At 35.4% G+C, this 26,753-nt stretch overlaps 3 protein-coding genes across 6 annotated transcripts; 1 reads left to right on the forward strand and 2 right to left on the reverse strand.

Annotated features, from left to right (window-relative positions):
* Nucleotides 1-2,008: 2,008 nt before the first annotated feature.
* Nucleotides 2,009-9,296, reverse strand: LOC107845820 (calcium-dependent protein kinase 26). Its single transcript, XM_016690311.2, has 8 exons — nt 9,152-9,296; nt 6,197-7,238; nt 5,810-5,953; nt 5,543-5,695; nt 5,110-5,225; nt 4,764-4,931; nt 4,452-4,676; nt 2,009-2,549 (listed from the first exon to the last, which is right to left on the reverse strand). The coding sequence occupies exons 2-8, from the start codon at nt 7,086-7,088 to the stop codon at nt 2,427-2,429; spliced, it is 1,821 nt and encodes a 606-aa protein (XP_016545797.2). The 5' UTR covers nt 7,089-7,238; nt 9,152-9,296; the 3' UTR covers nt 2,009-2,426.
* Nucleotides 9,297-14,353: 5,057 nt separating this feature from the next.
* On the forward strand, nt 14,354-18,117 carry LOC107860861 (putative pentatricopeptide repeat-containing protein At5g06400, mitochondrial). Its single transcript, XM_016706342.2, has one exon. The coding sequence runs from the start codon at nt 14,644-14,646 to the stop codon at nt 18,031-18,033; it is 3,390 nt and encodes a 1,129-aa protein (XP_016561828.1). The 5' UTR covers nt 14,354-14,643; the 3' UTR covers nt 18,034-18,117.
* A 361-nt stretch (nt 18,118-18,478) lies between these two features.
* Nucleotides 18,479-25,083, reverse strand: LOC107845802 (iron-sulfur cluster co-chaperone protein HscB homolog). Of its 4 annotated transcripts, none has more exons than XR_001666998.2 (8): nt 24,655-25,066; nt 21,435-21,531; nt 21,227-21,316; nt 20,731-20,796; nt 20,147-20,215; nt 20,012-20,041; nt 19,518-19,626; nt 18,479-18,914 (listed from the first exon to the last, which is right to left on the reverse strand). XR_001666998.2 is itself a non-coding variant. In XM_016690290.2 (8 exons), exons 1-7 carry the CDS (start codon nt 24,978-24,980, stop codon nt 19,529-19,531), a joined length of 816 nt encoding a protein of 271 aa, XP_016545776.1. In that variant the 5' UTR covers nt 24,981-25,066; the 3' UTR covers nt 18,479-18,914; nt 19,518-19,528. The 4 variants fall into 4 exon arrangements, 2 of the variants coding, with proteins under 2 accessions (XP_016545776.1, XP_016545784.1); XM_016690290.2 differs by having other exon boundaries at nt 19,518-19,666; XR_001667005.2 differs by lacking the exon at nt 20,012-20,041.
* Between the last annotated feature and the right edge of the window lie 1,670 nt (nt 25,084-26,753).

A 26,753-nucleotide genomic window follows, 5' to 3' on the forward strand; every position in this document is an offset into this window, starting at 1 on the left:
TCATTTCAATTGGTCCCTAAAAAATTCCTTTGTCGTTTCGATTGGTCCCTAAAAAAAGGTAGGGTCTAGAGAGAATAAGTTGTGTGGAGTCTTATACTTATTTTTATGGGGTAGAGAACAGTTAACTGTCGACAACCTTCTTTCTTTATTCGAATTTGGGACCAATAATGCAAGCGAGCTCACTCATACAGAGTTTTAAAATAGTTTTTTATTTTAAAAAATAAAAAATATATTTTTAATAATAAATTGTAGTTTGCATAATAAAAAGTTGACTAGTTTGCAATTATTTATATTCTCCAACTTAAACATGATATTAACTTGTTATAGTAAATTGAAAGATTAGTCATTTCAATAATTTGGTTATCTCAATTTATGGTTGGTCTTTATATGGTTTAAGTACTTGATTAGTTAATAATTAATAAGGGGAGTCCATTAAATTAACTTAGTTTAAGAAAAGCAAATTAGCCAATAGTTAATTGACATTAGAGAGGCTCCACAAATATGGGGAATAAGAAAATGGAGTATAATAGTGTAAACTAAACTATCTTTGAAGATAATCACCACAATACAGGACAGTCTGGTTCACAAAGAATTCTGTGTTCACATAGCATATGAGGAAAGGTCGCACCCAAGATCTAGGATATAATATTGAGAGTCTATCCTGACGCAAGCATCTTTGTTGCTTGATACCATTCGTGACCTACAGGTCACATGGATACAACTTTATTGCTGCTATCTCGTGAAGAAAACATCTCGCGTTCAGGTAGGATCTGGGAAAGACCACACCCTAAAAGGGTGTAATAGACATAGCTACCCTAATAAAAGTGTTAGTGACTGATTCCACGGTTCAAACCTGTGACCTAAAAATAACACGAATACGCCTTTACCGTTTGTCCAAAATTCCTTTTGCATGGTCCAAGCCCAGTGAAAAAATGAAATAAAAAAAGATTAGGATATCAAAGTGCCCTTGTTTTTCCAATTTTTCGGCTACTGCGTGTTGATTATACTTATTTACATACGACGTATTTGTATATTTTGCATTTATCTTCTTTTTTATGGAGAAAGAGTACACCCTATCACTGCAGCAAGACAACTCGATGCATAAAGTATCTCGTGTGTTACCTACTGTTACGTATCAAAGTGATATGTTTTCTACCCCAACACAAGCGACAATGGATGATTTCTTAGCTGAAATCTGTGATCTATAATTTGCATGGGACAACTTTACCGTTGCTTAGGGGTGGGCGTTCGGTCGGTTCGGTCTGATTTTTTAATATCGGTTCAATTTATCGATTTTCGAATTGACAAAAATGACATCCGTAACCAAACCGAAATAAATTCGGTTTGGTTCGGTTTTTACAAATTCAGTTTGGTTATTTTAAATTTTTATTTTGATTTGAAATATTAAAGTAGTTAGCTTCTCTTTTTCATAACTGAGCATTTAAAATTGATGGGATTTTTTTAGAAAAAATATTTTTTTCAAACCTGTTTTTCATTCCAAAATATAAATAACTATAAATAACTCAACATGGATGAAACGAAATGAAATAATCACAAGCTTAACATAATACATAACGTCATTAATCATTACATATAATATAACCTTGCATAAATAGTCCATAAAACAGTCCAAAGTCACCAAAATAGTCCATAAAATATTTGAGTTACTAAAACAATCCATAAACAGTCTGCGGCGTATGTGAATTTGCTGTTAAATGTTAATTGTGAATGTGAATTACTAAATATTATATATATATATATATAAATATATATATATATATTTATTTATGTTTTTATATATATATATTTATATAAATATATTATTTATTTATTTATAAAATTTCAATTTTTCGGTTTAACCGATTTTATTTTTTTTAAAATCGAAAACCAAACCGAAAAATCGAAATTTTAAAATTACAAACCGAATTCGATCCAAAAAAACCGAAAAACCGAAATCAAAATTAAATTTTAGTTTAATTTTTCAATTTAAACCAAAATATGTCCACCCTACTGTTGTTGCAGGCTCCCCTTATAAAACAACAATTTTTTTTATTTTTTATTTTTAAAAAGGCAAAGAAGATATAGTGACAACCATTAATTTTACTTGGAATATAATACAAAAGTGTACATCCTATCTTTATGAATAGTTAATATCTTTAGAACTAAACATTTAACTCGCAAAACATATTGGCCACACCTTCAGACTATATGAAAAAGAGCTGGCATTTGCTATATCCCAGCATCAAATGATATGTTTAAACCTGCTAAATTTCTATACATCAAAAGGGAAAGGACTATAATTGTATCAACAAATAGAGGCGGATTCAGGATTTGATCTTTATGAGTTCAGGATTTTAGGATGATGACCTTAAGTACTAGTAACACTTTCTGAATTTAACTATCTCACAGCCTATATCGCGACCCTGTCAGCAAGCAGACATTGCTTCCCTATATCCGATGTTAAAATTATTTGGCAGTCGTTTCTTACCCAAATCTGCATTTCCTTTGTGCATCATGGCTACAAACTCGTTGTAGTCTATTCGGCCATCCTGAAAGATTAGTAAGAACAAGAATCAATGCTAGTAAAAAGGATATAAGTATCAATGTGCAGTCAGTCAGTGGCTGATTTAGAATTTAGACGTAATTGATACTGTGTTTAACTCTTATCTATACTTGTTTTTTTGGCATATATATTCATAGAGTGCGACCCTACAACGCTGGCTAGGTTATGGCGGACACATGATCCCGTTGTTTGATACCCCACAGACAGCCTAACCATTCAACACTAGTGTCCTCGATATGTCTAAATGTATCTGTACATGAATATGTGTCTGTGTGGGTGTGTGTGGGTGTTTATATATATAGTGACACTTTCACCGGGCCACCAACTGATGAGACGGACTTACGGAGTAAACAGTTGCTGGTATCTTGTCACATTCTATGTCTTCATAACATGCCGAAAGGACTTTCCAAAACAGAATTGTCATATTTTGTCATCATTGACGACTACTCTCCAAAAGTACTTTTCCAATGTGCAGACAGTCAGTGGCCGATTTAGAATTTAGACGTAGTGGATACTGAAAACTGTGTCCAACTCTATCTATACTTGTTTTTGGTGCATATATATAGAGCGCGACCCTACAACGCTAGGCTAGGTTATGGTGGACACATGAACCCTTTGTTTGATACGCTAGCTGCAATCTTAATGTTGAGTGAAGCATGAATGCTCCAAAAGAGTCTAAATTTGTGTTGTTTGATGAACTTGACTAGACAGCCTAACGTTTGTTTTCATCAGCTGACCTTTCAACACTAGTGTCCTAATATGTCTAAATGCATCTGTACATGGATGTGTGTGTGTGTGTGTGTGTGTAGTGACACTTTCTCCGGGCCACCAACTGATGAGACGGCCCAATGGAGTACGAACCTACAACACTGGCTAGGTTATGGAGGACACATGAACCTATTGTTTGATATGCCACTTGCTATCTTAATGTCGAGTGAAGCATCTCCAAAAATTATTCTAATTTGTGTTGTTGGACAAATGTACATGTTTGATGAACTTGACCACAGACAGCCTAACTGTTCAACACTAGTGTCCTCAATATGGATGAATGTATCAGAACATGAATGTGTGTGTGTGTGTGTGTGTGTAGAGACACTTTCTCCGGGCCACCAACTGATAAGACGGCCTTATGGAGTAAGCAGTTGCTGGTATCTTGTCACATTCACTGTCTTCAAAACATGCCGAAAGGACTTGCCTAAACAGAATTGCCATATTTTGTCATCATTGACTACTACTCTCCAAAAGTACTTTTCCAATGTGCAGACAGTCAGTGGTGGATTTAGAATTTAGACGTAATGGATACTGTGTCTAACTCTAACTATACTTGTTTTTGGCATATATACATAGAGCGCGACCCTACAACGCTAGGCTAGGTTATGGCAGACAAATGAACCCATTGTTCGATATCGCTCTTACAATCTTAATGTTTTGTGAAGCATGGATGCTCCAAAAGAGTGTCTAATTTGTGTTGTTGAACAAATGTACATGTTCGATGAACTTGACCACAGACAGCATAACCGTTCAACACTAGTGTCCTCGATATGTCTAAATATATCTGTACATGAATGTTTGTGTGTGTGTATATAGTGACACTTTCTCCGGGCCACCAACTGATGAGACGGCCTTATGGAGTAAACAACTGCTGGTATCTTGTCACATTCTATGTCTTCAAAACATGCCAAAAGAACTTGCCAAAACAGAATTGTCATATTTTGTCATCATTGACGACTACTCTCCAAAAGTACATTTGCGAAAAGATTGGTCAAACAAGCTACGAGTTTCTTGAAGAAACTGTTTACTGGTTTATGCAACTCTCATTGATATCAAAGTACAAGCTAATACAAGTTTCATGCGTTGTTAAGAAATGCCAGAGGAGTCGGTGACTTACATTGTCTTGATCAGCTTCTTGTATCAATTCTTCCAAGTGAACATCTTCAATGCCGAATTCCTCACAAGCCTTTTGAAGTTCATCAGCTGTAATATATCCGCTCCCATCTTTGTCGAAATATGAGAAAGCTGCAAACAAATAATCTTCCTTCTCGATTTTGTTGGCGTGCAACATTGCAGCTACAAACTCCCCATAGTCAATCGTTCCACTATTGTCAACATCCGCCTGCATTACAAAAGATGTGATTCTTATCACAAGTTCTTAGATATTAGCTAAGCGAAAGAGCTCGCAGCGAGCGTGTCTATTACTTACGGCCTTCATCAAATCGTGTATCTGTGATTCGTTAAGATTAGCTCCAAATTTCTTTAATCCTATCTTTAGTTCATCGAAAGTAATTTGGCCACTGTTATCTGTATCGATCATTTTAAACATCTCTTTCAAGCCAGCGATTTCCTCTTCAGAAAGCCTCTCCACAATAACCTGCATAATAAAACTACTTCATTTCAATATACATGAATAACGACAACAACAAGAAGTATAAGCATTTAACTGAATTTCAAGTAAAAGAGAGAAATTCCCGCTATCGGTTTTGTTTGGTTGAAGTCCAAGGTCTAGTAGTCCAAATCATAGAAACTATTTGAGTAGAAGGATGACGCACCCTGATAGCCATTTTCTTCAACTTGTTCATAGCAGAAAACTGTGTTAAGCGCGTGAATATAGCAGAATCGAGAGGCTTATCTGGGGCCACACCATCGATTTGCACCCAAGGATGACCTGCAAAAGCAAATATAACAATAACAAAAAGAAACTTTAGGAAGTTCAATGCCGAAGCGACCACCCTTATATTGGTAAACAATCGAATGCAAGACTAGTTTAGACGATCTAACTTAAAAGACGGAGAACAAAAGTGCTTTATACAAACAACACTACCGTGTTTTCTCACTTTCAGGCGCTTTCAGATGAATAAACTTGCATAATGTAATACTATACGGGCTTATGATTACTAAACAAACAGAACGAAGACTCTAAAATATCATATTTGCCTGCTTACATTAGCCAGATTCTGAATAAGGTGAAGGTAAATGACTCACATAAAACTTCGTGTGCTGTTAGTCGCTTTTTGGGGTCTTTAACGAGCATTCTCCTGACCAAGTCTTTCGCACCTTGAGAGATTTTAGGCCAAGGATTTAACTCGAAGTCAATATCACCGTGTAAAACCTCATCAAATATTTCCTCCTCACTTTCTGTCGAAATATCATAAGAAGAACGAGAAGTTCATTTCTGTACTTCATAGAACATAACGGCAAAAAAACTACGAAAAATGTGGCCTATCACGAGACATTAAAAGATCAACTTACCTCCCCAAAATGGAGGAACGCCGCTTAGAAGAATGTAAATTATAACACCTGCACTCCAGATATCAGCTTCTGGTCCATAACGCTTACGCAGAACTTCTGGTGCAACGTAATAAGGACTTCCAACGACATCATCAAATATTTGTCCTGTCTTTCATAACTTAAATTAATCGTCTTCAACTTTCTGAAATGTTCAGTTTTGACGATCACATTACTTCTAACTCTACTAAAATGTTCAATTTGATCGATAGAACCTGTTATAGGAAAGGTTACTACCATTCCTCCTAAACCGACTAGTTTCTATTTCAGGTGTAAGCGTGTTGTTCTGTGAACACATTAAAAGTTACTCAAGTGGAGAAAGGAGAAAGGTAAATTAGTACGAATAGTTACCTGGCTTGAAGAACATCGAAAGCCCAAAATCTATAGTCTTAAGAGGTGAATTCTCTTCGTCATTGACAAAGAGAAAATTTTCAGGCTTAAGATCCCGATGCATTACTCCGAGAGAGTGGCAAGCTTCTACCACACCGACTATTGTTCTTGCAAGCTCAGCAGCCTGTCTCTCCGAGTAATGCCCTCGCTTAATAATCCGATCAAAGAGCTCACCTCCAGTACATAATTCCATAACAACATGAACTGCAACAGGATCCTCATAAGCCCCTTTGATTGAAATAACGTTAGGATTCCCCGACAAGTGATGCATTATCTGAATTTCTCTTCGTACATCATCCACATCTTCGTCTGTCAACAGCTTCCTTTTTGCAATAGACTTACACGCATACTTCTTCCCCGTTCCCTTTTCTATACAAAGGAATGTAGTACCGAATTGTCCATGCCCGAGTTTATCCCCGAGATTATAATGCTCCTTTAGATGACCGGTTTTGGTTTTCAAAACAGAATCGACCTGCAGTCCTGCACTAGCCATCCTCTTCACATTGTGAGGTTTCCTCGGCTTCGCAGGCTCAGCCGGTTTAGCCTTTTCAGGTCCCGTAATCTGTACAGGTTTCAAATCAACTGATATCTTGATCATGTCCTCCGGTTTCACCACCCGTGCATCTTTCTTCTCATCCGTAACTATAATGATAACCTGCTCAGCCCCTTTAACATCCGATGGATTACTGTCTATCTTCACCAATTCAGGAGGCTTATTCGGAATAGAATCAGTAGATGCTTGGGAACTACTTTCTTTTTTCTCATACATGATCATATCCGTTGATCGCGACCACCATAAAGAACTGAAGAATCCATCCTTCGAGATCTTTTCATGAACACAATTGTTCCCCATCTATCGCCACAAATTAATTGCTATTCACGCTCGAAGCTCAAATATAAAAACCAAAACTCAACCCCATTCTCTCCTCTCAAAAGGCGGTGACCTCAAAGTATTTGAAGCAGTAAACCATGATGATATTGATGCCTTGTTCAAAAGTATGACCTACTCAAATCACAACAAATGAAGAAAATGATAAGGTCGACATCAGTGGCGGAGCCAGGATTTTAAATATAAAGAAGTAAACGCATGAAGAAGCCAAGAAAAGACAACAAAAACAACAACAACGACAACATACACAGTGTAATCCAACACGTGGGGTTCTAGCGAGGGTAGGATGTATACAGACCTTACCTTACCTCCATCGACTTATATACATAACGTTATATATACAGCACGTTTTTTTGGGGCAAAAGGGGTTCATTGTCAACATCACCACATACTTCACAAACTTCAGAACTAAAATCATTGACCTTGTAAACTTTCAACTTTAGAAATTTGTAGGTACCAATTAAAAGGTCAACATCAACACATACTTCACACACTTGAAAAAAAAAAACTTGACCTTGTAAAGTTCCAACTTTAGAAATTTGTAGGTACCAATAAAATGTCAACATCAACACATACTTCCTAGAAACTTAAGAATTCTAAATAAATACAAAACTTGAAGAATTCAAAAGATTCTTGCTTTAACAAATACTACTTAATTATACTTGTATAATTCTAACCAGCTACCGAACGGCCCCTGTAAAAGTTAGGGGTTCATCCAATCCCAATAAACTTTTGTCTACACAATTGCAGCAGCCCAAAAAGGACAATAAACTTTTGCTCAGAACTGCAAATAAGTACAAATAATAGGTTCACGGTACATGTTGCTAGTGGGAAGTGGAAGGTAAGCACAAGTTGGCACGGACACTACGATTATAAAAAAAGTACAAATAATAGATTCTGAACCCAGTAAATCAAATAGGCCGAGGTAGAATTTCGAACTCGAACTCATAAAGTTCAAATCTTGGACCTGTCTCTAATATTAAGGAAAGAGTTTTCTAGCAAAAATTTACATTCAACATCAATACACATGACTATTGTGTGTCTACAAAATTCCATCAACCCCAAAAAGACTTTACAACAACAACAATATCTTCCATAAGTGGAAGTAGGATTTGAAGAGGTAGTATCGTACGGAAACCTTACCCTTACCTCGAGAGATAAAAGGATGTTCCAATAGATCGTCGACTCAAGTAAAAGCAGTTCAAAAAAGAACCCAAAAAAAAAAAGACTCTACAGCAATAACAACATAACCAGTATATCCCACAAATAATATCTTAGGGAGGATAGTCTGCACTCAGACGTTACCACTACCTTGAGAGATAGAGAGGTTGTTCATATAGACCCTCGACTCAAGTACAAGCAATTCAAAAAAGAACCCTCCAAAAAAGACTCTACAACAATAATAACATAACCATTATAATCCCACATATAACATCAAGGGAGGGTAGCGTGCACGGAGACGTTACCACTACCTTGAGAGACAGAGAGGTCGTTCGTATAGACCCTCGACTCAAGTAAAAGCAATTCAAAAAGGAACCCTCCAAAAATACTCTACAATAATAACAACATACACAGTATAACCCCACAAATAACATCTACGGAGGATACTGTGTACGCGGACATTACCACTATCTTGAGAGATAAAGAGGTTGTTTTGATAGACCCTCGACTCAAGTAAAAACAGTTCATAAAAGAATCCTCCAAAAAAAACTCTACAACAATAACAACATAACCATTATAATTATCCCACAAATAACATCTAGGGAGGGTACTGTGCACGCAGACGTTACCACTACCTTGAGAGACAGAAAGGCTGTTTCGATAGACCCTCGACTCAAGTAAAAACAATTAATAAAAGAACCCTCCAACAAAACACTACAACAATAACAATATACCCACTATAACCCCACATATAACGTGTACGCAAACCTTACTCCCACTTAACAGATAGAGAAACTGTTTCCGATAAACAGAAAAGACTAACAACATTAAAATCAAACAATTTGAATATTAATGGAGAAACATACCATACGAAAAGTCCCTATAGTTCTTGAACTTCTTAACCAAATAATGAAAATATGTTTTTAGCAAATATAATGTACTTTGAAGAATTCCATGACAAAATTCACCAACCCTTTTAAGTAATAAACAAGAAAACTTCAACAAACTTAAGTCTTTCAAACAAAAAAAAAGAAGAAAAAAGCAACTTCTTGAATTTGTAAATAAATAAATACTACATAAAATAATTTCTCTTTTTTTTTTTTTGGAAAATGAAAGTATTTTAGATTTATTAATTTCTTGGTGAATTTTATTTTTTTTCTTTTGGTAAATAAATTTTGGAGAAAGTTTCAAGGGAAGAGTGGCAGTTTTTTCAGTTAAAGACGTGTTTGGATGAATGGAAATAATTTTCAATGCACCCCCCAAAGTTTGATAATTGATAGTAATACTCCTTCTAGTTTCAATAATTATAAGTGATGCCGTGTTGGTTTTCATATAGATGATAGCTACTAGTTGATGATAAGTATTAGACTCGTAAGAAATATTTTCTATCATTATTATTACTAGTAGTAGTAGTATTTTTATATATTTTAAACGTACTTTTATTTTATTTATTATTATGATGATATGATATGAGCCGCATTTACATAGTTTATTTCAGTTTATTTGGCATTGAGACTTAGTTTTTGTTGTTGTTGTTGTTGTTTTGATTTCCAAAAAAGCGTAGTATTGTAAAATGTATGCTTGTATATCAATTTGAAAAATTAACTCTTTTGTAGCATTTTATTGAAAATATATTCTACTTGTACATGTTAGAAGTCGATGATCACATGGAGCATCTTGTTTATGGTTCTCCATCAGATAAACTTGATATATGTTGTTAGATTAAACTATTATTTATTTTTGACATTTCTGAAATTTAACATGAAATGAAATATCAAATTAAACTATCGATAAAATTTTAATGTTCAATCATTTTGTTCAGCTGCTCTTAAAACCTTTATTACACTCGTTTTTAACTACGGTTATCTAGTGTGTCAATTTTTAATCTATTTAAATCATATATTCTTCACCAATTTTATTGTATTTATGTACAGAATAAATTATAATATCCCAAGAAAAAAGAGTTTACCTACATTAGGTGTAGGAAAAAGGTGAAATAGTTATGTGAGTCACAATAAATACATAATGTGCATAGTAAATAAATATCTACAACCCTAATACATCTAAATAAAAACTTTGAAGTACTCAAAAGACTAATCCTCAAAACTTGATGAGTGTACTTAAAATGATTTTAAAAGTTTAAGGGATCCAGAAAAAAATTATTCAAATAATTAAAAGTATAGTTATTAAAGTCTTATATTAAAAAAAGAAAAAAAAATAGGATGACAAGTCTTATAGGAAGTGGTAAGCCACTAAAGAGATTGAATTTTGGATTATGTATTTTTATATGGTTTTTGTATTTTATTAATTAATTTAATTTAATGTCATGGATTTGTTTGACTATTTAAATCAAGTTGTTATTGCCGGCCTCCGGCTTCGAAAAATAAATAATAATTAGTAATTATACAATAATTTTTATATTAACTTTATACAATATGTACTGACTAAAATTTATTTTTTAAATTGGGCTATTCTTTGTCGTCGTGATTTTTTTATGGGGTTTGTCAAATTATTGTGTAGTGTAAAAAATTATATTTTTTATATTCAGATTGTTAGTTAATGAGGGGAAACTAGTAAAGGGAAATCGATTAAATCCCCTTTGTCAATAAAACTATACGATGCAAATAAAATGAAAATGAAAATGAAAATTTAATTAACATTGTAACTACTTATTCAGTTCTCTTGATATAAGAAAAAATTCTAGTATAGTGATAATTGATAAAGGATGTTAAGAATTGTTTTAAGTCCCAACTTTACAACTACGACATTTTAAAAAAAAAAAAGACTTTTTAGTGTATTTTTTTCAAATTAATTTTTCCAAAATTTTAATGATAAAATATTTTTTTTCTTTTTGATTTTCTACCTGGTGTTCAGTATTTATATAGGAGCTCTAACAAAGTCGACTTCGGAGGGGGAGGCTTGAACTCGAGACCTCTAATTAAGGATGAATAAGTACTTATCATTTCGCTGCAACTCTCGATGAAATGTTAAAAAATGGTTGGGAATAAGAGTTGATTGTCCCCAAATAATAATAATAATAATAATAATAATAATAATAATAATAGTAGTTGTAATAAAGTTCTAATAATAACAGTAGTAACAGTAATAATAAAGTTTTAATGTTTGTTTCTTTACTTCATGCCAAACAAATCCTAAATCCAAATATTACAGCAAAATGCAAAGTAGGTAATTAATAAACTAATTAATTCTACCTTCAAAATGTGAAAACGAAAGTGAAGAAGTAAAAACTCAACCAAAAACAAAAAAAAAAGTATATGTGTTAAGAAACTTAATACATTTTAATTTGACCAAGGTTAATGAAATTTCCTCAAATTTCTTTATTTGAATTTTTGTCTTTCTCGTTAGGTTGAAGATTTGAAGTTTGTGAGTTATACAATAATCTCGAGTTAGTATATGAGAAAAGCTGAGTTCATAATCAAATATTTATACTCCCTCCATTTCATATTAGTTGGCCCTTATGAACTTGAAACACTTATTTAGAAAATATTAATTAGGGGTATATTTTACAATTAATCTTATTAATTATGCTTTGAAAATATAAATTTGAGTAAATATACCTTATTTAGTCATTTAATGTTAAGGATAGTATTGGAAGAATATAATAAAACTCTCTTGATTTCATCAAAAAGACAACTAAATTAAAACAAATATTTTTAGAAAGAGGATCAACTAAAACGAAACGAAGGGAGTAGAATTTAGTGAATTTCTTAATATGAATATGTAGGATTCGAGAAAAAGTTACTAGGTTTACGTGAACCCGTGATCTTTAAGCTAGGTACGCTCCTATTGATATTTGACACCCAATGACTCGATTATTACAAAACATCACATCGCATAGAGCCCATCAAAGAGGAAAGCGTTTCATTTTGGAGTATCGATATTCTCCTTTCTCATGACTCAAATAAAAAACTATCGATTAAGAATGAACGAATCTTATTCATTCCGCCAAATCGATTAGTAGTCCTAGTTTATAAAGTATGTTATATCAAAGCACATTTTGAAGAATTTGAATAATATAAGTACAAAGACAATAACACGAGCGGGTCAGCATTTTGAAGAATCCCAGAAACATAGCTATTAGGTAAGGACGTAACACTATATTTTGGAGAGTCCGAACAATGTAGATATAAGGACGTAACGCTAGTCCATCAACATTTTAAAGAGTCCGAACAACAAAGGTACAAGGACGTAACACTAGTCTGTCATCATTTTGGAGAGTTCGAACAACATAGGTAGAAGGACGTCGCACTAATCTATAAAAATTTTGGAGTGTCCGAACAATATAGGTACAAGAACGTAACACTAGTATGTTATCATTTTGGAGAGTTCAAAAAACATACGTACAAGGACGTAACACTAGTCTATCAACATTTTGGAGTGGCCGAACAACATAGGTACAAGGACGTAACACTAATTTATCAACATTTTGAAGAGTCCGAACAACATAGGTACTAAGGACGTAACACTAGTCTATCAATATTTTGTAGAGTCCGAACAACATAGGTACTAAGGACGTAACACTAGCCTATCATCATTTTGGAGAGTCGGAACAACATAGGTACAAGGACGTAACACTAATCTACCATCATTTTGGAGAGTTAGTTCTTTAAACTGAGGCATGTAAGCCCAAGCTCCCCGTACAGTTTTGAACTTGAGCACCGAGCAAGTGCTTGGTAAGCCAACAACCATTAACGCACTAATGAAAAATCGCTTCCAGTTTGCAAATGATGAAAGTCCGTCCTTTCTTTACAGGCATTGGGGTAATCCACTTCAGGACAACCTCGGTCGAGCTGCGTGGCACCCATTTCAGTATCTTGCCTCGAAAATAGCAATGAGTAATCCAAAGATAGAAGGGTTCCTAGTTATCAACGACGCGTCCGCAAGTTCTTTTCAGATTATGAGCTACCTTTTATTGGACGAAGATATGGAGAAGAGCACGAATCTCTTACCTTCCCAAGATAAAAAACATCCGAACAACATAGGTACTAAGGACGTAACACTAGTCTATCAACATTTTGGAGAGTTTGAATAACATAAGTACAAAGACGTAACACTAGTTTATCAGCATAGGTACTAAAGACATAACACTAGTCTATCAACATTTTAGAGAGTCCGAACAACATGAGTACAAAGACGTAACACTAATCTATCAATATCGGTACTAAGGACGTAACACTAGTCTATCAACATTTTAGAGAGTCCGAACAACATAAGTACAAAGACGTAACACTAGTCTATCAATATAGGTACTAAGGATGTAACACTAGTCTATCAACATTTTAGAGAGTCAGAACAACATAAGTACAAAGACATAACACTAGTCTATCAACATAGGTACTAATTACGTAACTAGTCTATCAACATTTTAGAGAGTCCGAGCAACATAAGTACAAAGACATAACACTAGTCTATCAACATAGGTACTAATTACGTAACTAGTCTATCAATATTTTGGAGAGTTCGAACAGTACAAGTACAAAGACGTAACACTAATCTATCAATATATGTACTAATGACAGTAACTAGTCTATCAACATTTTGGAGAGTCCGAACAGTATAAGTACAAAGATATAACACTAGTCTATCAACATAGGTACTAATGACATAACTAGTCTATCAACATTTTTGAGAGTCCGAATAACATAAGTACAAAGACGTAACACTAGTCTATCAGCATAGGTACTAAAGACGTAACACTAGTCTATCAACATTTTGGAGAGTGCGAACAACATGAGTACACTAGTCTATCAATATCGGTACTAAGGACGTCACACTAGTCTATCAACATTTTAGAGAGTCCGAACAACATAAGTACAAAGACGTAACACTAGTCTATCAATATAGGTACTAAGGACGTAACACTAGTCTATCAACATTTTAGAGAGTCCTAACAACATAAGTACAAAGACATAACACTAGTCCATCAACACAGGTACTAATTACGTAACTAGTCTATCAACATTTTGGAGAGTCCGAACAGTATAAGTACAAAGACGTAACACTAATCTATCAACATATGTACTAATGACAGTAACTAGCCTATCTTCATTTTGGAAAGTCCGAACAGTATAAGTACAAAGACGTAATACTAGTCTATCAATATTTTGGAGAGTCCGAACAGTATAAGTACAAAGACGTAATACTAATCTATCAACATAGGTACTAATGACATAACTAGTCTATCAACATTTTGGAGAGTCCGAACAGTGTAAGTACAAAGATGTAATACTAATCTATCAACATAGGCACTAATGATGTAACACTACTCTATCAACATTTTGGAGAGTCCGAACAACACAGTAACACACACAAACATCCTTGGAACAACTATCAAACAATGTTGTTCCAAAGGAGAATGATTTTGAAGTGCTTCTGCAAACAAAGATTCAAGATTTTGTCTTGTTCAATTTCCACCAAGTCATCAACCAGGCTTCAAAAATCCAAGAAAACTGAAAACCCAAATTTGAAAAACAAGAACAACCAACAACCCCAGATTTTTACTTCACTTTTCAATGAGATCAGAGAGATTTTAGGAACAGAAAATGTCCATTTTGTTGATTCATCATCTTGCACGGAAACTGTTTGTGAAAATGTCAAGCAGAGTACAAAGTTGGAGTATTCATCATCTTGCATCGAACTTGTTTGTGAAAATGCCAACAAGAGTACAGAGATGGAGGGTTCATCATCTTGCATCGAACCTGTTTGTGAAAATGCCAAAAAGAGTGCAGTGATGGGGGGTTCATTGTCTTGCATTGAACCTGTTTGTGAAAATGCCAACAAGAATGCAGAGATGGAGGGTTCATCGTCTTGCATTGAACCTGTGCGTGAAAATGCCAACAAGAGTACAGAGATGGAGGGTTCATTGTCTTGCATCGAACCTGTTTGTGAAAATGCCAACGAGAATGCAGAGATGGAGGGTTCATTGTCTTGCATTGAAAATGTTCGTGAAAATGCCAAGCTGAGTGCTTTACGCGAAGATACAAGGGATGTTAGTCCCATTGTTCACAAGATCACAAGGATTTTGAAGAGTGAATGCGACGCAATCGCCATGGAGGAACGGTTGGAAAGTGGAGGTTTTGAGTATAACGAGGAGGTCGTCGACAAGGTTTTGAAGAGGTGTTTCAAGGTTCCTCATTTAGCTTTGAGGTTTTTCGATTGGGTGAAATCAAGAGAAGGGTTTAGTCATACTACGGCGACTTATAACACAATGATTTACATGGCCGCGGACGCTAAGGAGTCTCGATTGGTTGAGGAATTGGTGGAAGAAATGGAGAAGAGTTCTTGTCGGAAGATTCTTAAGACGTGGAGCATTTTGCTATCGCATTATGGGAATGGAAAAAAGATTGGCAAAGTGTTGTCTATGTTTGAACAGTTGAAGAAATTAGGTTATGAGCCCGATACAAGGGCTTATACGATCGTGTTGAGTTCACTTTGTAGTGCCGGAAAAGCGGACATAGCTTTGGAGTATTTCAACGAGATGATCCACAAAGGCTTGGTGCTGGATGCAGCCACGACTGGACAGTTGCTCAAATGCTTGGCTAACTCCGGAAATGTTGCTGCAGTTCACAAAGTTGGCGATGACGTGATAAGGGTTAGTAGTATTCCGGAAAAGCACGTGTATGGCCTTATGCTGAAGAGTTTCTGCATCGCGGGGAGAATTACAGAAGCGTTGGAATTGATTCGTGATCTAAAAAGTAAAAATGTGAGCCTCGACTCTGAAATTTTTACGACATTGGTGAAAGGACTGTGCAAGGCTGAGAGGATCAACGATGCGTTGGAGATTGTTGAAATTCTGAAGAAAAGAAACGGTGCTGACGAGAATGTTTATGCAGTTCTTATAAGTGCATACTTGAGGAGAAATGAAATTTCAAAGGCACTTAATCTTTTTCGCAGCATGAAAGATTCGGGAAGTTTGCCCAACGTTTCGACTTATACTAATCTGATGCAGCAGCTTTTCAGGGTTAAAGAGTTTCAGGAAGCGATGAACATCTATAATGAGATGACGGAGATGGGAGTTAAATTGGATACTGTTGCAGCAACTGCTGTAGTTGCAGGTTATATCAGCCAAAACCGCATTTCCGAAATGTGGGAAGTGTTCGAGAATATGAAGGATAAAGGAATTGTCTTTAGACGAAAATCATACACCATATTTGTCAACGAACTTTCCAAAGTGTCAAGAACGAATGATATTTTCAGGTTTCTGAGTGAAATGAAGGCCTCTAAGATGGTTATTGGAAATGATATTTTCCAGTATGTTATTTCGTACCTGGAGAGAAAAGGAGATACGAAGAACATCGACAGGATCAAGCTACTACAGGGTGGTCGTGAAGTTCACAATCAAGAAAACGAAACACCTGATGTGAGCTGTCAACAAGAACGAATGTTGGAGTTAAAATCAGAAAACGTAGAACGAGTGTCCTCAGCTCATGACATGCCCGAGGCAGGTTCAAAAGCCTCTGTTGAATGTGATGTACATGAGGTTTGCCAAATTTTGTCATCATCGACGGATTGGTGCTTAATACAACAACAATTGGAAAACTGCAACATACAGTTCACCCCAGAAATCGTTGTGGAAGTTTTGCGTAACTTCAGGCTGCAAGGTCGTGTAGCGTTGCAATTTTTCTCTTGGGTTGAGAAGCGAAGTACTTACATACATACAGCGGAATCCTACAACACGGCTATTAAAATAGCAGGACAGGGCAAGGACTTCACTCAGATGAGAAATCTATTCTCCGATATGAGGAGAAACGGTTGCTTAGTAGATGCTCATACCTGGACAATCATGATAATGCAGTATGGCAAAACAGGACTGACAGATATCGCTATGCGTACTTTCAAAGAAATGAAAGCTAGTGGCTGTAAACCCACGGAAAGTACGTATAAAGCTTTGATCGTATCTCTTTGTCAGAAAAAAGGTAGGAGAATCGATGAAGCAATAAAAATATTCCAGGAGATGATTCAAGTTGGACACAGTCCTGATAAAGAACTAATCGAAGATTATCTTGGTGGTTTGTGTGAACTTGGTAAATTCAACGATGCCAGAAGCTGTACCGAGTCTTTACAAAAGCTCGGTTTCAGTACCCCTTTAACGTACTCATTGTATGCTAGATCACTCTGTCGAGCAGGGAGGCTAGAAGAGGCCTTAGCATTGATGAACGAAGTTGATGATGATGAGCAGCATCTCTTGAAACAGTACGTCTATGGAAGTTTAGTTCACGGTCTACTACGACAAGGACAGTTAGAAGAGGCATTGTCTAGAATCGAATCCATGAAGCAGGTCGACATCCATCCAACAGTCCATGTATATACCTCCTTAATCGGCTACTACTTCAAGGTCAAACAAGTCGAAAAGGCTCTTGAAGTTTTCGACCAAATGCAACATTCAGGCTGCCAACCAACAATCGTTACCTACTCAGCGCTACTACGAGGATACATGAACATGGAAAAAGTCTCCGAGGCACGGGATGTGTTTCACCAGATGAGAATGAATGGACCATATCCTGATTTCAAGGCATACTCCATATTCATTTCTTGTCTATGTAAAATTGGTAATTCTGAAGAAGCACTTCAACTTATATCTGAAATGCTGGATGTTGGGATTGTTCCAAGTACAGTTAATTATAGAACTGTCTTCTATGGGCTCAATAGAGAAGGAAAACAAGATTTAGCAAAGACTGTATTACATATGAAGTTAGAAGTGAAGAGGAGAAGAAAGTTTCTAACTTAGGTGTTTTTTGTTCATAATTGTATCATGATCCACCTTTGATTCGGGACCGCTATTCGAAATCTTAGTGACACACTGAATTTCTTATCTCATGTCCATTTTACGTAACTATGATATCACAATATTGAAGGGGAGCCTTGGAGTAACTGCAAAGTTGTTGCCATGTGATCAGAAGATCATGGGGTTCAAGCTTTGGTGGTAGAAATGCAAGGTAAAGGATCACGGGTTCAAGCTCTGGAAACAGCCTCTGGCAGAAATGCAAGGTAAGGTTACGTACAATACACTACACCCTTGTGGTGGGACCCTTCCCCGACTTTTGTACATAACAGAAGCTTTAGTGCACCGGGCTGCCCTTTTTATGATATCACAAAAATGACATATTTCTGAGCCAAAAAAGAAAATAATACCACATGCAAATGGAAAGATAGTAATTTTCTGGGAAGAAAACTAACAGAAGCAAAGCTTATAAGTCCTTAAAATGGAGTTGCAATAATCCACAACTCATCTCAAACTCCAGTCACTCCAAGGAACATCCTTTACATCCAAATGCAACATTTCAAATCGTCGATTCGACATGTTCTTATTCTGTTTCCATTTTATATAAGTAGCAACTATAGGGTCAAAATCCACCAGAATCATTCATCAATGACTGAGAGATCAGGTCTGCACACTACTATCGACGTTCTTGGCAATTGTTTTGTTGATCAACAGTGTATACATTCTGAGGTTGTGTTTGCAAGAATGGTAAGTGACTAGATCCACCGGAACAAGCGAACCCAACTGCACCAGATGAATTGATCGTCGTCTTCTGTGGCCTACTGATGATTCGAGTCCGTTTGGTTTGGCCTGGTTGCTTTTCAGTCCCAAACCACAGCTTCATGCTTCTATACAAGTCCACAAAAGCAAATACAATAGATGCACAAGTAAATCCCAAAGCATTTGAACCAACAATTACCAATGCTGAATCAGCATAATACATAGATAGACACCTTAACTTGACCTCTGCTAGCAACTGAACACTCCAACTTTGACGATGCCCATCTAGAGTTCTAGACACCTCATCTCGTCTACACTATTTCAACTGTAGACTCAAAAACTTACAAAATGATCATATAGAGACCTTCAAAATCTATGTGCCACGTCTGCATTGAGTGTCCATGAGACATGGTAGGGATGAGTTGAGGTGTCTATATGTGCATTAAACAAAGCTGAAGTGCTTAGTTGCCGGTTAAGGCCAAGTTGTTACGGTGCCTATCTATGTTGTTACGGTGCCTATCTATGTTTTTAGGAAACTTCAGCAACCATAATGAGTAATTTACCATAAAAGTTTTAGGTCAAGTGAAGCTAAGCCCGAGACATTTTCAAAATGAAAAATATTAAGTTTCAGTGCAGCAGGTTCAATACGCCCACATAACACCAAGTTGGTGACTGGGAAACCATCAGTTCGATGGATGTTAAAACAAGGATGAAAGTGCAAGGTTTCATACCCATGCATTGACTAGAGCTTTTTCACTATCTCTTCATTTGCACGCTTGTAGTAAGTCATCCTTCGGATCGCAGCCAAAGCTTCTATATATTTTCTACTTTGTAAGGCATCTGCAAAAGAGATGGATGATTGTTCGAACTTTCCTTGTATCTGTAGAACAAAGCCAAGATCATTACAGATATAGCACATATAAAAGGAATAACGTTATCAGCAATTGGCTTTGTCAAGAATTATGACAACTGCAAAGCTATAACATATACCATAAATACCAAAAACAGGAGTATTCAATCTGTTCTTTCTTATTATGATCGAACATGTGAAACTCGTAGAAGCCTTTGCAGTAGTCCATTTGACACAGTAAGTTTGAGATGGCTTTACACGAAAGTTCGTTTAGCAGAGAATAATTACAGAACTGATATACCATGATATCAATTTAACATTGATCAGCATCAATTATAACTCTGTGGAGGCATCAGATAAAAAGCTATTACGCACCGGAATTTGCCCACTCGTCCAAACCCCGCACTGCACCCAGCCAAGAAAAAAGAGGAGGAGAAAGGAAAGGGGAAAGCATGAAAATAATTTCTCTAACAGCTAGCAAAATTCAAACAAGTTTGTTGTAAATGCTACCTGCTCCTGAATCTGTTTAAGTGCCTGTGAGTCAGCAGCTTCATCAACAGTTTCCCTGATTTCCAGCATCTGCAGTTGAAATTAGACGATTAAAGTCAGAGAAGATGAATTTACGCAAGCCATGGGGGAGGAGCTAAGTTAGCACCTTTACGAAGATCAAACAAAATAACATACCATTTTGCTACAATAAATATCATATATAAAGGTTAATATTGCTAAAACCCCACAAAAGGAAGACCTCCTATTCTTAGATAGCGTAATAAACCTATATTCAAGACTGCATCACCAAAACTTCATGTTTAAGACCGAGGGCAAGAAAAAGTGTAAGGTGATTGGTTGCATATGTGGCCAAATCATTTTTCATATTACTTTGTGAGCCAAGGGTCTAATGGAAACAGTCTCTCTAACCCAAAAAGGGAGGGGTAAGGCACGCGTACATCCTACACTTGGTTATGTTGTTGTTATCATTTTTCATATTATAGGCATCGACTGCCGATTTCTATCTTACATAAAAGGGCAACATGTCCAAGAAAGAATTGGCAGCAGCACTTATCAAAAAATAATTCCAAAATAACAAATTTTACCTCGGTCAGCAGCTCCACATCATCAATCTTTTCCTCTTCATCCACATGCACATCTTCCAACTTCAGCTGAAAGCCAGGACAAAACATTACGAACAAAAATGACTGGGACTTGGTAGACCACGATCTGCAACTTCTATTACTTTACACCGAACCATCTTTCCTTAAGTTGCGATTACATTATTGAGTTTTTCTTTATTTAAACACTTCCGTGCAGATATTCAGAGATCTCCACTCTGAATGAGAAGAGAAGGAAACGAGGAAGAACCCAAATGCAATAGGCCAAAGTTTTCAACTTTTCATCTCTTGCAATTCTCTAGAGGAAACAGAAACTCACACGCCGGAACATAGGAGGCAGTATAGGAATTATCTTCTGTCAAATGTCTCTTACACATATATATCATTGCGGAGATACAGAATATGTTTTGAACAATTCACAATCACCAATGAAAAGTGAACTACAATAGCAATAAGTATGAATTAAGTATTGGTAACCTACAATGTATATTGCCCTTGACAATGGGTCAGTTAGTGTACGATACGCATCAATGACACGAGCAGATTGTTCAGCAGCATACTCCCTTTCTTTCTAGCAGAAACAGCAAAATGCCACAGGAAAACAATATCAGAAGTTTGGCAGAAAGGGACCCCCAAGGGAGCTTGGAAAATGAAACGTATATGTACGATGTACACTCCTATGAATAAACCTGAGATTTGGTATGAACCAAGTCTGGATGCAGCTTCCTCTGCCAGTCTTTATACGTGCGCTCTAGATTCTCCCCCTCAATTCCATATTTCTTTTCCCTGTAAAAATGCACGGAATCTTTAGCATCTCAATATTACCAGCCATGAAAATAAAAGAAAAAATCTTCAATACTCATAGAAGAACTTGAAAAAGAAACTAATAGGAAATGTTTCTCACACTCGTTCTCCAACCTTGGATATCCAGAACCGTTGCAGCTTCACTACCCTTTCATATTATAAGTACAACTACAGAAATCGCTGAACAAACACCAAGGATAAACTTTTTTCTTCTCTATGTCTGTTTATACTTAGTCGTTTTCCCCTACCCCAAACTTAGAGCTGCTTCGTGTAAATTGATCGGCCGCAGAGATTCAACACGTCATAAAGTCTAAACATAGAAGAGACTACAAATATGAATACATAGTTTAACACCCGCAAAAAGGAATCTCGTTTTTACCCTCTCCTAAATGCTCTAAAAACACTAAAAAATGAAAAGAAGTTTAGAACGAACATAAATATATTTACATTAACATATTTTGCGAGTTATTACTATTGATCTTTGTGTTCCTTGAATGGGTATGAATTATGATATTTGTGTACTTTTTTCATCAAATTTAAGTCATATATCTGATACTTATATCCCTACCTTTATCTGTTACAACGTTGAGAACACAATCAATTAGCATGCACTATTTGACGTCCCAATCAATTACACAAAAACACTGTACCAGGAACTCTAGAACCTCGAAGTTAGGGCCGAATGAACAGTTAAGCTCATGTATAACAACAACAACACATACCCAATGAAATACACTTCTTACAAAGTGCGGTCTGGGGAGGATAAGAGTATACGCTGACCTTATCCCTGCCTCATGGAGGTCGAGAGGTTGTTTCTGAAATACCCTCGGCTCAAGTGAAGCAAAATAAAGTAGTCAAACAACAACAACAACAAAATAAAGTAGTCATGAAAAGAAAAAACAGCACTGAACAAAACCTGGCAATTAATAGGAAAGCAATGCAAAGTACACATGCAAGGAACAATAACGTCAACAAAATAGTGTAATCACCTCGTAAACAAAATATGGTATGAAACAACGTGAATAAGGCTTTTAATATGACAGACACGGCGCGGTCGGCGCCCCATACAACCACCAAGCCTAATCCCGTAGCAAGATAACGCTCAAATACCCACTAAGCTTCTACCCTAATCCGCGACCTTTATATCCTCTATCTAAGGACATGGCCTTGGTAAGTTGAAGTTGTATCATGTCCTGTCTAATTGCCTCTCCCCAATACTTTTTTAGCCTACCTCTACCCCTCCTCGTACTCACTATATTCAACCTCTCACACCTCCTCACTATACATCTCCTCTTCACATGCCTAAACTATCTCAGTCTCCCTTCCCTCATCATGTATATGTTGATAATTCTACTACATATGTAAGAACATCAAATTTCGAACCTAGTAGCTCAAATAATCAATGGTTTCAACTTTATGCACTCTGTATTTTAGAGCTACCATTTCAAATGCTATTAACTGGATCTAAATTCAATATATTCATTTAATGTAGATTAAGGGCCAAAACACACCTATATTATCTTAGTTTCATATCTAAACTACTGGAAATGTGAGTTTCTTACTCGAACTATCACATAATGTTTAGCAAAACATTGGTCTAAGAGTGTTTTGCTATAAAAATGTTAAGGTAGGAAACTCACGTTCTCAATAGTTCACGCACAACAACAACAACAACATACTCAGTGTATTCCCACAAAGTAGGGTCTGGGGAATGTAAAGGGTACGTAATCCATACCACCACCTCATGTGAACTAGGGAATAGGGAGACTATTTCCGATAGACCCCTGCTTATGACAAATAACGGTATATCAAACAGAGAACTAGTATAGTTTAGATGTAAATTTTGACCTTTTAAATATACTGTTTGAGCAAAAACTATCAAGTGGTTCAGCAGTATCCTGAACCCATAAAGTTCAAAGCTTTAATTCCCTTGTGCTCCAAATACTAAAAGCAAAAAGAAACCAAACATGAACTGAAAAAACATACCCAATACAGACAACAATCCAAAACAAAGATTATTATAAAGAGATAAACACAACTTCCCTTCGACGGAAAATTATACTATTTTTATACTATTTTTACATGGTTAAAGATATTTTCTTATGTATATATAGTAGATGTTGAACCCCTTCGACTAGTTCGTATATTTACTTCTGAACCCCCTCAATAAAATACTGGCTCCACCACTATCATAAACCACTACCTCAGAGTGAGGTAAGGTGAGGTAGAATGACTATTCCGACAGACCCTCAGCTTAAAACAAAAAGACATTCTAGAATAAGACATAACATAAGAACAAGAAACAATAGGTAGCAACAAAACAACATATGACAATAATAGAAACTTTTGCTCCAAATACTAAAAAGCAAAAAAGAACCCAAACATGAACTGAAAAAAAACATACACAATACAAACTACAATCCATAACAATGGTTCTTATAAAGAGCTAAACACAACTTTCATCTAGGGGGGCAGTCGAACCCCCTTTGATGAAAAATTATACTATTTTTATACTATTTTTACATGGTTAAAGATATTTTTTATGTATTTATAGTAGATGTTTGAACCCCTTTGGTTAGTTCGTACGTTTACTTTTGCCCCTCAATAAAAATACTGGCTCCACCACTATCATATACCACAACTCAGAGTGAGGTAGAAAGTCGAAGACAGTCTAGAATAAGACTTAATATAAGAGCAAGAAACAATAGAGAGCAACAAAATAAAATATGATAATAGAAACTTGTGCTCCAAATACTACAACAACAACAACAACAACAACATACCCCGTGTATTCCCACATAGTGGGGTCTAGGGAGGGTAGAGTGTACGCAGACCATACCACTACCTCTGAAGAAGTAGAGAGGTTGTTTCCAAGAGACCCCGGCTTAGGACTCATAACAGTATAGCAAATCACAAAACATAAATGCGCATAGACTAGTACAGTATGCAAAATAAACTAACACCGGAATCCACAAGGTAATACAACAGTCACCAGATACTACTAAAAAACTATCTAACCGAAAACATAGACTTGTGCTCCAAATACTATAAAGCAAAAAGAACCCAAGCATGAACACAACTTAAAAAGAGCTAAACAAAACTTACAATCCAAAAATCTTGAAATAATCAACAGAATGATCCACAGGTTGAACACATCCACAATCAGTACAAACAAGAAAAGCCTTTGCATTACAACAATTCCAACAAGAATTTCTTTGAGCAGCTTCACAACTAAAAAGGGACCTTCCACAAAAACCCAAATTATTTCCACGAAAATTAACCCTTCTTATATATTGTGGAAAAAATTGCTCTACTGTATGAAAATCAAATTCGGGTTTACAATAAGAAGAAGAAATTGTTATTGTTTCCCTTTTTGTAAATAATAGTTTTTGTGAAAAGGGTGTTAAAATTCTCAACTTTCTCATCCACATTTTTTGGTTTTCTTGGAGAGAAATTTGAGGGAAGTTTGTTTAATATTCTAAGAAAGTTTAATTTAAGAGAAAAATGAGTTGAAAGAACTCTCGAGTTCTTATTAAAAAAAAAAGTGACAAGTGAGTATAAGTTAAAAAAAAAAAGAGTTACATCATGCTAAACTTAAAACTAAATTATAACTTTGACTTTAAACTTTAATAGTATACAAATATAATTTTTAACTATTCAAAATTGCACAAATATGACCTCTGATCCTACGTAGCAAAATGCGTGTTCATCACGCAAAATTAAACCCGTCCAACTTAAAACCTAAGGGCATAATACATAAATATGACCCTAAACTTTGATAGTGCACAAATATAACCTTTAACTAATCAAAACTGCACAAATATGATCTTTAAATGACTCTTTACTATTATTTTTTCATTATTTTCGGTTCAAAAATAAAAATGACATCTAATTTCTTTTGTCTGCGAAAAAAAAGTAATATTGAAGATTTATTAATTAGGCGGGTCAGCCTCATACGAAAAAATCATGCGAGTATATATATATATTATAAAGTAGAGGACGAATTTAAGTTATATAATATATCTAAATATTATTTATTTAAATATTAAATTAAAGATGAAACTATACTAATAAAAAAATTATAGTTTTAATAAAATATTATTAAATTAATGTTATTAAGGATAGTAGTAGTATATTAAATTAACGTAATTAAAATATTATTAAATTAACGTTATTAAATTAACGAGGGTCGGACCTACGTGGTTGTCATGCGGTTCACCCGAACTCCCTCAGTAAAAAACTTACGTTGTATATATATAAGATAGAAAATGTATATTTATGTACGTATATTAATGTTGAACCACATGAAACAAGACATTTAGATAGCCCAGTGGTGTTATTTGCTCTTCTTGGGCGCTTCCTTCAGCCTGCTGCACGGGTTCGATCCTTGCTAATGGCTGTTTTTTTTTAATTAAACAAAAAGCTAAAACTAGGTGTTGCTGCTATAGAAATAAATAAATAAATAATAATAAAAATATTTTTTTAATTAAAAAAGTTAGGTGTTGCTGCTATAAAATAAATAAAAAAATTATTATTATTATTATTATTATAATAATAATAATAATAACGACGTCGTTTTAACACAAAAATAAAATTTTGACAGTGCACAAATATGACCTTTAACTATTCAAAACTGCACAAATATGACCTCTCTCCAAGTCAGCCCTTTCAACGATGTGGCACCGTGTGATTGGATTACCTTTCCACGTAGGCGCGAGTGAGACTCACGCATGGGGTTGCGAAATCGGAGGTCATATTTGTTCAGATTTTGAATAGTTAAAGGTCCTATTTGTGCACTATCAAAGTTTAAGGTCAAAGTTATAATTTGGTGTCAAGTTTAGAGTCATACAATTGAAATAATTATTCAACAATTATACTAGTTGTCTCAACAACTATTAAAGTTGTCCAAAAACTGTGCACATTTGTAGAACAATTTTGTAAAGTTGTCGAATAATTTTGATGATTGTTGAACAAGTTTGTAAAGTTGTTGGAGCGAAAATGTTTAAAAAAAAATTATCCCTTTTACCCAATTTTAAAACTTAAAGCACCTTCACTTCATTGGAAAACTTGTTTGTCCCTTTTGATTCAAGATCCCGCATTATAAATACTAAGGTGACCAAGAAAGGTTAGTTTTGTCTTTTTCTAGGTTTTTTATTAAGATGCCAAGTATTCGATATTTGTATTAAAATTTAATATGATAGTAT

Source organism: Capsicum annuum, chromosome 8 (genome assembly GCF_002878395.1).
Source record: "Capsicum annuum cultivar UCD-10X-F1 chromosome 8, UCD10Xv1.1, whole genome shotgun sequence".
NCBI classification, from domain to species: domain Eukaryota; kingdom Viridiplantae; phylum Streptophyta; class Magnoliopsida; order Solanales; family Solanaceae; genus Capsicum; species Capsicum annuum.

Bases quoted from the DNA above. Each gene is read 5' to 3' on its own strand.
- LOC107845802 (XM_016690290.2), bottom strand. From the start codon at position 24,980: ATGTGGATGAGAAAGTTGAGAATTTTAACACCCTTTTCACAAAAACTA. The intron at 21,532-24,654 runs GTAAGTTTTGTT...GCATTTTTACAG, and splicing joins TATTTCAAGATTTTTGGATT to GGAAAAGAAATATGGAATTG. The intron at 21,317-21,434 runs GTTTATTCATAG...TGTTTCTGCTAG, and splicing joins TGGTTCATACCAAATCTCAG to AAAGAAAGGGAGTATGCTGC.
- LOC107845820 (XM_016690311.2), bottom strand. From the start codon at position 7,088: ATGGGGAACAATTGTGTTCATGAAAAGATCTCGAAGGATGGATTCTTC. The intron at 4,677-4,763 runs GTAAGTAATAGA...TTTGTAATGCAG, and splicing joins TACACGATTTGATGAAGGCC to GCGGATGTTGACAATAGTGG. The intron at 2,550-4,451 runs GTAAGTCACCGA...CTAATCTTTCAG, and splicing joins AAGAAGCTGATCAAGACAAT to GATGGCCGAATAGACTACAA.
- LOC107860861 (XM_016706342.2), top strand. From the start codon at position 14,644: ATGTTGTTCCAAAGGAGAATGATTTTGAAGTGCTTCTGCAAACAAAGA.